We start from the raw sequence: 12,470 nt of genomic DNA, 5'->3' as shown, positions 1-12,470 counted from the left end.
GACAAGTGTTTATGCTGAAATCACCCAGGGTGACCTGAGGGGCATTGTAACCATCAGAAGGTGGCTAGGAGATTGTCATTCAAGGTCCCACGGAGACCCCATGGGGCTATAGCATTTGTCGAGTGACTGTGGGTCCAGCCTGTCCAACTCGGGGGGCTGGGGGAAGCGGCTGACTTTTCACCCAATTACCCTCCTCGTGGCAAAGGCACATCTGCCAGCGGCCCGAGGTTTCTAGTTCATTTCCTCTGTGCCTTTCCACCCTCTGGCCTCTGGATTGAGCTTGCGGGGCATCCAAAGCATGTGACTTCCTGGAAGGGTGCTGGCTGCCCCAATGCCTGACCTACTCTGTCTAAGGAACGACAGTGTGGCTACTCGCTCACAAAGTTGATGACAGTCATTTCTCAAAGCAAACCCCAGCCCAAGTCAGGAATGTGTGTGTGTGCACAGCTTGCCAGAACAGCCAGCGGCCCAGCTGAACGCTGATGTTCCAAGAACTAGAGACGTTTTTCTTCCCTCAGAAGAAAAACTCCAGGAAAAAAAAAAAAAACAACAACAGATCATAAAACAGAAACAGTATTTTCACCAGACAACTTGAAACGCTATTACTTAACCAATGGGAAGCATTAGGTACTAGGGAGAGAGGGGGGTGGCAAGATGGGTCAGCAGGCAAAGATGCTGGCTTCCAGGCTTAATGATCTGAACTTGATCCCTGGAACCCCCATGACAGAAGGAGAGAACAGACCCCTGAAATGTATTCTTTGACCTCCACATATGTGCCAAGGCATGTGTGCACCCACATACAGCCACACGCGTGGATAAACAAATATAATCCTTTCTTTTAAAAAGACATCAGTAAGGGGACACATGTGCAATAGAGAAAAAAGTTCTTGTATGTATCAGTATGCAGGCGTCTGTGTGCATGTGTTAGAAAGCAGAGGGCACCCTCAGGTGTCTTTAGGCACTGTCCAGCATGGATAAGTAGACTAGGCTAGCTGGCCAGTGACATCTCTTCCCTGGACCCGCCTGTCTCTGTATCCCCAGTGCTGGGGTTACAAGCATGCATCACCACGGCCAGGATTTTAACATCAGATCTGGGAATCGAACTCAGGCCATTATGCTCACCACAGCAAGCGTTGTACTGACTGAGCATCTCCCCAGACCAGGCTGGAAACCTCTTAATGCTTGATGCCATTCCGAGTGCTGACCGTCCAGCCTCACCCAGGAGTAAAGGGAGGGTCAGAGGAGGGGGGACTTCCTGGGGAGTGCCAGAGATAGAATTTCCCAGAACCAAACTCTGAGAGGCACGGTAGAGATCTGGGGAGATATGGGCAGGCTGGCATGCTTTTCAAACTCCTCAGCTGGCAAAGCTGATTTCTCAAAGGGGAGCTCCATGGGCTGGGGAGGAGCACTCACATCAGAAACAGACCAGGAAGAATGGCGGTGTGCTGGTATGCGCATGCACACAAGGAGGCTGTGAGCAGCATGGGGTGAGAACTGCTAAGCCACACACCCTACAGCAATTGTAAAAACGACACCTCAGGGGTCTGGATTTATTCACTCCTCGACATCCTATTTGCTCGTTTACAAGGCGAAGATGATTTTTCTCTCCGCCAAGGCCGAACACGGCCAGCCTGTGATCCGAAAATCACACCGTGCTCCCTTTGCCTCTTAACTCACTCAGGGCTATAAATCATCCTCACGATGAGGACTGGGCCGGCATTTCTATAGGGCAATCCATGGGCAGAGACAGAATCCAATTTGGGGCTTTCACAATCACCCTGAGGCTCGGAGCTGGGGAATATCACTTTTAGGGACACCTCCATCCTCTTAGGGCGAAGACGCCGGGAACCAGATTTGCTGACTAAGCAGGACAGCCACTTTCCCAGGTCTCTTTGCTGATTCCGAGCGAGTGAGCGAGCGCACTCCATGGCAGGAGGTCAAGGCCACTGAAGGGGATGAGAGAACGGAGCCAGACTGGGAACAAAGAGGAAATGGCCCAGGCAGAAGACGGTGGCAGGCTGTTCATTCTTTGTACAATCCATCAAGAGCCCGCTGTGTGCCAGACACTGCTCTTTCCTGGATTAGAATCAGTCGTTATTATTAATTAGCAAGCAGAATGCTGACTGCGGCTTCCGCTTAATGAGTGCAGGCGGGCAGGTGTTGCACCAAGTGCTTAACACGCGTCAGCTGCATTCGATCCTTGTACCGGATGAAGCTGTTGCTGTACCCATTGCGCAGATAGAGAAACTGGTGCAGAAGATCAAGAAACTAACCCTAGGTTCAGAGGATGGGTAAGCGGCAGACCTGGGATTCAAACCCTAGCCTGATGCTCGAATCCCTGCTCCTCGCAGCTCAGCCCAGACAGCCAATGGCATGGCTGCAAGCAGATATTCCTAAGATTGTTGGGCAGATTTTCTAGGTGCGAGACAAGTCTTTTGTGCTCTAAAAACTCCGCTCATGTACAGTTGAATGACGCTGAGAGACAGGTGATGCAGACCCTAGCTGTGGTGGGTGGAGGAAGGGGGGGCACATCCCTCCAACCCTGGGGCAGCTTTCTGTCCCTGTACACTGTGCTCGGGGGCAGTGGGCTGCATGCTACCTTACTGTTTGGGCGTCAGAGCCTACACTGCAAGGCCTGGAGATCAGTAGCTCTGTCCTCTTGCCTGTGAAATGAGGGACACTGGGTAAATGGGGGTAAATGACACCTTACAAGGAGTGCACTGGAGTGCAGCTCTGGTGTCTGGAGGGATGTGTATTTAGGGTGTGTAGGACCCTTGGCCCCCAATTCCCACACCTCCTGAAAGACAGTTTTGTGCTGACATTCTGAGCTTATCCATATCTGGTTGTGACCTGGCCACAGCGGCAAGCAGTGTGTGACAATCTGGCTAATCTTTCCATAGGTGTTACAGAGCACAATGGGCCCGGGGTTAACCCGAGCTGTCACTCCCAGCAAGTCCCTTTTCCCCAAGCTGGACCTCAGCTTCCCAACCCTACAAACAAAGGAACCACCAAAGGGCCCCTGCAGTGGTACCAAGGCTCTGTCCTGTGGTGTTCCTGTCAGGAAGGGGCCGAGTTCTCAATTCCCAGACAGAAAAATGACCACAGTCACGACTGGCTGATGTGGAATGCAAAGACGGGGTGCTGCCGATCACTGGCCCTGGACACCCCGAACCTTCTGTTGGCAACAGGCTAGTTTACTCCGTGCGGCTTTCCTGTTACAAGATTCTAAGACGCTGCTCAGATGAGGGCCAAGAGGAGCAGTGCCCACTGCACTCCTACCAAGGCAACAGGGACGGGATGGGAACAGCCCTGCGCTCTACGTGGGTTTCTGGGTCCAGGGAAGCTGGGCATGCCTCCACCACACAGGAGCAGCACAGTTTGATCTCAGGGCCCTTCCTGCATTATCTGCAGACTGCAGCCTATGCTCTGGGTATGCGCATCAGCTTGTGTGAGCTAGCGCTTCCTTTGAAAACAATCCTGGGGTGGAAACACTGTTAGTGCCTCGCTGTGCAGCTGGGCAGACAGGCCCAGAGAAGTTAGGAAACTAGCCCAAGATCACACAGCAAGGAACAGCAAAGTGTTATTAACCCCCTGCCCTCTGGCTGTGGAGACAAGGCTTCTCACAGTGAGCTTATACTTCTCAGCCTCCTGCGTTCTCACTGTAGGTATTCATGACTGGCCTTTTCTACAGGCAGAGACTGGGCCTCTGTACACCAAGCCACTTGCTTTATTACAAGGTGGCTGCCAACCTGTGGCTGGCTCTTCTACCATTGTGTCCCCCCCCCCCCCACAAACACACACACACACACACACACACACACACACACACACACTGTCCCAAGCTGAAGACTAGTCCCGGTGACAGGACAGTAAGAGCAGCTGACTTGCGTCTCCGTGGTGCCTGGGGCTAGGTCCTGTGCTCATCTCCCTGTTAATCATCACGGGAAAGACCAGCAAGATGGCTCGTCAGATAAAGGCGTCCATCAGGAAGCCTGACCACCAGTGTCCAATCCCCAGGACCCATGTCATAGAAGACGACTAACTCTGCTGATCTCCACCTGTGCGACGGTGTGCATCTGTGCCCGCACACAAAATAAGCAAATAGAATGTAAAAAATATATACAATAATTAGGATCATCCCAGGCCCAGGGAACTGAGGCCCTGGTCACTCTGCAAGAACCATGCAACCTTATCTGGACCAGAAGTCCATGCCTCTCCGCCATCCAGCTGGGCAGGAAGTGTCCCATCTGGCAAACCAACAGAGGAAGGGAAAGCCATGTCCCCTGGCCTGAGTGACAGACCAAGAGTGTCTTCTCTGGTGGCCAGCGGGGCCTTGGGAGTGTCTTCCATGGGGCCTGCTGAGCCGGATGTGGCCGAGAACAAGCTACTGAGGACAGTGAAGTGCCTCACAAAAAATGGGCTGGAGAGACTCCTCAGCAAGACGACCCACCCTCAGAGAAAGAACAGCTTTGATCTGAGGAAGGATGGGGCAGCACAGGGTAGCTGGCATGGGGAAGGGCCACACAGGGAGACCACACTCAGGCAGTGACCATTCTCACCAGAGCTCCTGTAGATCTTGGCAAGGGGAGACACCATTGTGAGCTCAGGACTTTCTTTACATGCAGGCTCCCAGAGGAGTCCCCAGGACCAGAGTGTGGGAGCCTGTCCCATCTGAGCACTGCACACAGCGGGGGCTGGGCAGGATGGATCTGGAGCATCCTGTGTCTACAGGGCTCAAGGGGCTTGAGGTCACTGAGGCATTAGAGGCCACCCAACAGTCCCACCGAGTCTGGGGAGGAAGTGGGCGCATGGCACCGGGCTGGATCCAGGCAGTGCACCCGCTCCTACCATTGGAATCCTCTCCCTTGCTCTGGGGTGGGAGCCTTGTTCTTTTCCATGTGTTCTCATGGACTCTGACAATTATCACCACTGATGGGGGCTCTAAGACAGGCAGGCCCAGGCTGTGCTCAGCGCCACCAGTGGCTCCAGCTCCCGGAAACAGCTAACAGGGAGAAATGATCAGCCCAAGGTCACTCAGCAAGGAAGCTGTGAGCCTGGGTTTGAACCCAGGTCTGTCTGACTGTAGAATGTTATGCCAATAAGGACTAGGTACGGCATGGTCTATGGCCACCTCTACCTGTCCCTTTCTGAAGACCCTGGACAGGCCCCAGAGGCTGCCAGGAGAAAGGGGTTAAGGTAGTCTGGGGGATTGGTAGAGACTCCACTTTGTCACTCATCCTTGAGTTCCAGGCGGTTGACCCCAAGCCCAGCACCCAACACTGTGGAGAGTAAAGGGCACACATGACAGTGGGGGTGGGGAGGCACTCCTCCCTTCCCCAGGTCACACCATGTGGGGCAGAGCCTGCTTACTGTCTGGAGTACTGTGGGACCAGATGGGTTCCTAGCACCTCCTAGCAGTCAGAACACCCGAGGGACTCAGGACCCCTGCAGGTTTCCTGGGACCAGGCTGCTCCCGGTGACTTCAGTGCAAATCATTGCTTGCTCCTAATGTGTGGTCGACATGCTCCCATGGCTGTCCTTACAGAAGCTCCAGGACAAAGGCAGTGTCTGGAGCCCAGAGAGGTTAAGTGCCTCCGGCACATCCACACAGCTATGGCCAGAGGGAGGATCTGCACTAGGGTCTTCAAACTCAAGGGATTTGATCTTTCCATTGTCCCAGATGCCTAGTGATCTTCTCCCTTGCAGAGGAGTCTTGAAGAGCTGTGCCTTCAATCCTACATCCTTAGGATGGTAACAAATGGAGCCCGATTGAGCCCAGTCCCTCCTGGAAGTGCTTCCTATAAAACTAGACAATAGCTGGCTCTCTGCTGAGCAGTTTCAAACACAGACACCCAACCAACAACACCAGTTCCCCTTTACAGGGAAGAAAGGGGGTTGTTTTCTTATTGCATTCCCACTTAGCCTGCCAGCCCACATTTCAACAGCTTTGAGAAGAGCCCCGCCAGTTTCCTATCCATGCGGCTGAGCGGGACACCGGGTGGCAGGTCTATGCCAGAGAGAGAAGGCAGCTGGCTTCCTGACAGAGATCCTCATACTTGAACACCCAAGTCCATCTCCCCCCCCCCCCCCCCCGAGCCAACACAGGAGTTATCCTTAGGTCATGCCCAGGCCAGTGGTTATGCCTGGAGTGAAACTCTTACACTATTCTTAATGGGAAAAAAACAGAAACCACCTTTGTCCCTTAGTGAGGCGGTGCCATGAATTATGGTGACACATCCATCCAGTCAGCCAAACCACTAAAGTCATCTCATGTGAGCTGAGCAGACTATACTCCCAGCCACTCAGGAAGCAGAGGCAGGATGGCTGACTGAGCCCAGGAGTTCATCAGCCTGCGCAACACAGGGAGAAGCAGGTCCAGCATTTATTATTATCATTATTACTGCTTGGTCTGTTTAGATAGAGTCTATGTAGCCCTGGCTGTCCTAGATATGTCCATGTAGATAAGGCTGGCCACAAACACAGAGATCTGCCTGCCTCTGCCTCTCAAGTGCAGGGTTGAAAGCATATGCCACCACACCTAGCTCAAAGATTTTTAAAAACTTAATACAAATACCCTGTGACAGGTAATCTTCAACTGTCAACTTGATTGGATTTAAAAATCACAAAGAGACACAACTCTCTCTGCATGTTGCTCAGGAAACACGCTGTATAAAAAAGCAGAGAGCCCCTCTCTCTGCTTCCTCACTATGGAAACAATAACAACATCCCCCTCACATTCCTGTATCCAAAAAGATAGACTGGGTGCCCTTAAACTGTGAGCCAAAAGAAACTCTCCCTTCCTTAAGTTGACTTTTGTCAAACATTCAGCCATCGAAATGAGAAAACCAACAGGCACACATTCTTTTGGTTTGCTTTGTTTGCTTTGTCTTTGTTTTTTCAAGACCGGGTTTCTCTGTGTAGCCCTGGCTGTCCTGGAACTCACTCTGTAGACCAGGCTGGCCTTGAACTCAGAGATGACCTTACCTTTGCCTCCCAAGTGCTGGGATTAAAGGCCTGAGCCACCACTGCCAACACAAATGTCCCTCTCACAGAATCCAAACTGTATACACAGAGGAAAAACTGAAAGGCCATGAACACAGACGTCAGCAGTGTCGTCAGCAGTGGCTACACTTACGAGACAGCAACTGCATTCTGTTTATTTATTTTGCCCATTTTGTACTTTTTGGATCCCCTTTCCTCCTGCATTCATAAATGCATGAAGCTGCTCAAATCCACATCCCTTGCCACTGCCACAGGGGTGACTCATCTGGGCAGGCAGAGATCCTCCAGTGCTGACTACTGGAGGAGAATGTGGGTCTGGATCACATTTCCTGTAACGCCAACCATGATAATGACGGGTCCACACACAGGCCCTGGGCTCCCGCATCCAGTCACCCTTCAGATTTCCCTGGGGTTTCCTATCAGGCTTGCTTCTCTGGATCCAACTCCAGCAGCCTGTATTCCATGGGAGTGAGGAGTGGGGGATATGGTACTGCTGTTATCTGGTCCAGCACAGCATCCTTCCCTAAAGGAAGGAGGTGCTCAGGCTGCCCCCAGCATCCTTCTCACTAGAGGGCCTGTAGAACAGGAGCTAGCACCATGACAGGCAGAGGAGTGACATCTGAAATAGGAGGCTGAGCTTACAGCCTTTAGGAGATGCAGAGAGGGGCTCTGGGTTCAAAGAATGGAGCAGGGGACACAGCCAGAAGGGCTTCAGGAGAAACGTAAGGGCAAGTGGCTGACCTGCTGTCACCAGCCAACATGAAGGACACCCTAAGATTTTATCTAAAGGCAACCCAAACGGGGCCTCTTTAGACACATATTCGTTCTCTCTGGAGACAATGCCACCTTGCCAATCACCCTCCCTCCTGTAAGGTGGATTTACCCAGTCTTCCGTGTTCCCCGTCCCTCACCAGCCTCACTTTCCCAAGCTGCATCGCTCGGAAGTGAGGATGTAAGAGCGGACAGGAGCACTTGGGTCCTCTGAGTCCAGAAAAGCGTGGAAGAGCCCAGGAAGGGACAGAAGCGCCGGAGGCCCCAGAGGTCTGTGTCAACTCACCAAACATGCTGCCCTCGAAGCCGTCCTTTGTGAGTGGCCGGAGCTCATTCTTGCCCATCGCATAACGGCGGTAATTCTGCCAGGAAAACCGCATCATCTGCGGGAAAGAGCAGGGGACCAGGCCCCGGTGAGACGATGCTGGTGGCCAGAGGCACCCACCACACCCTCTACCAAGCTCTCGGCCGTGTAGACAGCCGTTCCTCTCCAGTCACACCACACACCGAAGACCATCCACAGGTTTCCCAGAAGGAACCTAGAGTGCTGGCTGAATTCTAGCTTCCTTCGAGGCCAAGAGGAAAAACCAGAAAGAAGAGGGAAAAACTCTTAGGCGGGCAGTGTGGTTCAGTGGTAGGAGCCTGCCCATTGGAGCAGTGTGGAAAGCCAATACACACACAAGGAGATGGGTCGGAAATGAGGTAACCAGTTCAAATGTCCCAGGTGGTCAGTGAGAGGGCTGGGAACAGGATGCACACTCTGGTTAGAAGTGTCAGGTCTGTCCCCTAAAGGCTATGGACTGTGCTGGGCTAGGCACCCTGGGCTCTTTGGGCCCTCGCTGGTCTCTGTCATTTGTTCTCTGTATGGCTGTGGGCCAGAAGCTCCTTGAAGACAGACACTATACCTGCCTTGCCTCAGTTTCCCTGACAACCCGGCCCAGGTCATGGTACACACTATCAGAGTACCTGAGGACAGTCACTCTGTGCCAGGGAGTCTCAACATAAAAGCTCCTCCGGGCTACTGGTCCCTAGCTGCACTCAGCCTAGAGGCTCAGAGACACGGTGACAATCTGCTCACCCTGCTCCCGAATCCCCACAGTCACCCTCATTTGTTTTTACACTCTGTCCCTTTCATTTCTGTAAGGCAGGATTCAGGAAGAGGGTGCAGGGATGGAGCTCTGGAGTGACAATGGGTGGAATGGGACTTGCTTGTTTTTTGAGACTGCGTCTCATGTGGCCCGTTAGCTCACTCTACTGCCAAAGATAATCTTAAACCTCTGGCACTCACTCCTGTCTGCACCTCTCATGTGGCTCTGGGCTGGGAGCAGGGCACTCTGCACATTAGGTGTGCATGCCCAGTTGAGCCACTACAACCCTTCAACCTGTTCTTGCCGGTTCCCATTTGTCAGTGTTTCCAAACACTGCTGTGCCTTGGTTTACTCTGTCCTGTGTTTCCTCTGGCAGCGCCTGCCTCTGAGGCAACCCCACCCCCTTCCCCGTGCTCCCAGTAGTCAGCCTTTTCCCTGGTGCCCAGGCTTAAAAGCCATCTCTTCTGGTAATCATTGCTGCTGTGACCGACATCTGCAGGGGAGTGACCTCATGGGAGCATGGCATGGACTCTGACTGGCAGGACGCTCTAGCACCATGTCCCAAATGATGGCACGGAGGTTCCAGGAAAGTGGGAAGGATAGCACAGCTAGCCAGACTAGACTGCGTCCGTCACCCAGAGCAGCAGGCCCCCATCATCCATAGCCGCTGTGTAGCTCCCTGCTCCATGGCTCATGCCAGCGTCGTGGCACTGTGTGGCAAGAGCTCGGCACGGGCCTGGAGGCCCACCCCCACTCCTCTGTTATTTTCTACTTATCTCCAATTGGCAATAACGGAGAATAATTGCGGGGTATGCGCGTGGAGGAAGAATGGAGTCCCTCCCTCCCTCCCTCCCTCTTTCCTATGCACCCCCTGCCCCCGCCCCCGCCGCTACTGAAGTTGGCAGTAGGGTAGGCAGCAGCCACAAGATTTCAGAACATAAACCACACAGCAGAGCTGTGTAGGCTGCTGTGCCCCACCCTGAACCAACCCCTGCTTAGAAATGAGTGCTCACGAGTTATGAGGATCACAGGTGTATATTCAGAGCCGTCCCCTCCAGGCCGTGACCTGCCAGCTGCATCAGTGGAGGAGGACAGAGGTGGCCAAAGGCACAAATGATCCCCGTGCCACCCCGAGCTGGACTGGGAAGGCACACAACTGCCTCTATGTGCAAACCCTCAAACACGCACAAGCCACCCCTCCCTCCGGCTAAGATGCCTGGGCACCAGATGAGCGTGCACACACCTAGCAAGTGCCTGCTAGGCCTGGGCGTGGGCTCGGGTTTGAGCTGCACGTGGAGGCAAGGCTCTCCCAGCAGCCCCACCCTCTCCCCCCTACCAGCTGCTCATCCTCCTTCAGGCCCCAGCTGAAGGATGTGTGTGTGTGTGTGCGCATGCAGGGAGTCGTCAGTCCCAGCCCCGCCTGAGGCGGTGCGTGCCTCAGTTCCATATCACCTGGTTATGTAGTGTGGTAGAGGCCAGTCTGGGATGCATGCGACCCTGCCTAAAAAAAAAAAAAAAAAAAAAAAAAGCCAAGCAAAAAGATACCCTGGTGCCCGGATCAAGGGTTTTTCCCACTGCCATCAAATCTGCCCCACAGCCCCTATCCATGTGGCACACCTAAACGCCCTCTGGCACCGGCACATGGAAGAGGCTTGTTAAATATCTGCTGAAGCACTGAATGAAAGAACAAATAGGAAAACTAGCCCTTCAGCTTCACCCATGGCCAGGGCTAGTTTTCCTATGTGGACTCCATGATACAGGTGGGAACCGGCCACTGAACAAGGGCTGCTTAGAGGAGTCTGCTGGGTCCCAAACGCTTGGTCAGACAGGTGCATACAAGGGGACCTTGTCCAAAGGCATGATGTAATCCTAAGATCCCAAAGGAGGTCACTCAGGCTACTTCCTGTCTCACCCACGTTCCTAAGTAGAACATTAAGCTACCTCTACTAGAATACCCCCAGTGATGTGGAGTTCACCACCTTTCTGGACAGCCTCATCAACTGCAGAATGTCACAAGCCCTTCCTGAACCTGTCCAATCCGTTCTCCCCTAGTGCCCGAGTCAAAAAGCATCTTCCACACACACACTCCCCTCAGGGACCCAACGCTCCTGTCCCCCTAGCTGAACAGCCCTGCTCTGTCAACAGGTTCCCCTAGCCTAACCTCTGAATCCCCTGTGTTCAGCCATGGCACCCTCTGTGAACACACCTTCCCCTCAGGTACCCCATGACTTCATCATTCAAAATGGGTGCATTTTGATAAAAAGCAGAAATACTGTACCTGCCTTGGCCACCCTGCAGCTGGGGGGCTGTCTTTTGTCCCTGGTGACACCCACTTCACCTGGCTCCGTCTACCATCCCACACCTGGTGACTCCCATTTCTGTTTCTCATCTGACACTATCCCGACCTTTGTGGAACCAGATCTGACCGTGCAGTTCAATGTCTGCCTGCTTTGGGCAACGGGCAAACTGACTAGATGGGCTGGCAGCTGTGCCACCCTGATTTGGGATATAAGTGCAGATGGTTGGACTGAGGGCAAGGAATCACCAGACGCCTTCCTCTTGGTTCTAGAACCAGTTGCTGACCATGAGCCAAGAGCTTACCAGCAAAACCCATCACTCTATGTTTGTATGCAAAGACAGAGAAGGAAAACGGGTTCAGGCTGGCAGGACTGTTCTTGGAGAACTCATTTTGGCTGCCTCTGATCATTCCTTTTTGTTCTAAACTCTTACGAATCACTCACTTAAAGCCCCATTGGTCCCATAAGGATGGCAATATGCAGAAAGATGACACTAAAAGCATTGGCAGGGATGTAGGGAAGGCCTCATCAATGGCGGGTGGTGATGGAGACGGGCAGAAAAAGGTTCCCATGTGGAGTGGTCCAGTTTCTTTTTCTGTTGTGATAAACACTGTAACCAAAGCAACCTGGAGGAATTACAGTTCCACATCACAGTCTATCACCGAGGGAAGCCGAGGCAGGAGCCTGGAACAGAGCCCAGGAGACACACTGTACCTGGCTCATTTGCTCACTTTGGAAGCCTAGGAATGGTGCTGCCCACAGTGGGCTGGGCTCCTCCCACATCAACCAACAATCAAAACAATTCTCCACAGACCACAGGCCAAACTGCTGTTAACAAGCCTACCACTGAGACATTCTGTTCGTAGGTGATTCCTGGTTATGCTGCCAATAAAAACCACGACAGGGGAGTTAGCATTTAACCCAGTCTTTCTGGGTAAGATGATCACGGGTAAAATGGCTGTGAAAAAAAAAATGCATCAGCTTAGGAGGCCCAGGAAGTCCATCTTCAGAAAGGTCTGCTTGCCAGGCTGGGCTTCAGCCAGCCTCAGAGCAGATGAATTTCTTGAGTATTCCATGCCTGGCTGACTGATAAGGAGATCCACCGAACTAAGACAATACAAACACAAACACACTTACACGGAGGCATCTGCTTTTCTGCCTGTGGCCTGGGACTTCAGGACATGTTAGGCAGAGGGTGCTGACGTGACCAGTCTCTAGGAGCACACATGGTAAGAGCCCCTTACACAGCCACAATCTCACGCTGCAGGTACATCCTGTGTGGCTTCCCTGGGAGGTCACACTTGAAAGCTGC

At 53.0% G+C, this 12,470-nt stretch overlaps 1 protein-coding gene across 2 annotated transcripts in view; it reads right to left on the bottom strand.

The window, feature by feature from the left end:
- Man1c1 (mannosidase alpha class 1C member 1) overlaps window positions 1-12,470 on the bottom strand; it is a 140,146-nt gene that overhangs the window by 68,757 nt on the left and 58,919 nt on the right. For both annotated transcript variants that reach the window (XM_021160348.3, XM_085838854.1), the window contains exon 2: window positions 8,060-8,156. In XM_021160348.3, the coding sequence (XP_021016007.1) occupies window positions 8,060-8,156 (97 nt within the window). The remainder of the gene's footprint in view (window positions 1-8,059; window positions 8,157-12,470) is intronic.

Source organism: Mus caroli, unplaced genomic scaffold (assembly GCF_978045245.1).
Source record: "Mus caroli unplaced genomic scaffold, Mus_caroli_1 scaffold_6, whole genome shotgun sequence".
Classification (NCBI taxonomy): domain Eukaryota; kingdom Metazoa; phylum Chordata; class Mammalia; order Rodentia; family Muridae; genus Mus; species Mus caroli.
Note: the sequence above shows the minus strand (reverse complement) of the source record. Positions and strands in the feature narration are given on the sequence as shown.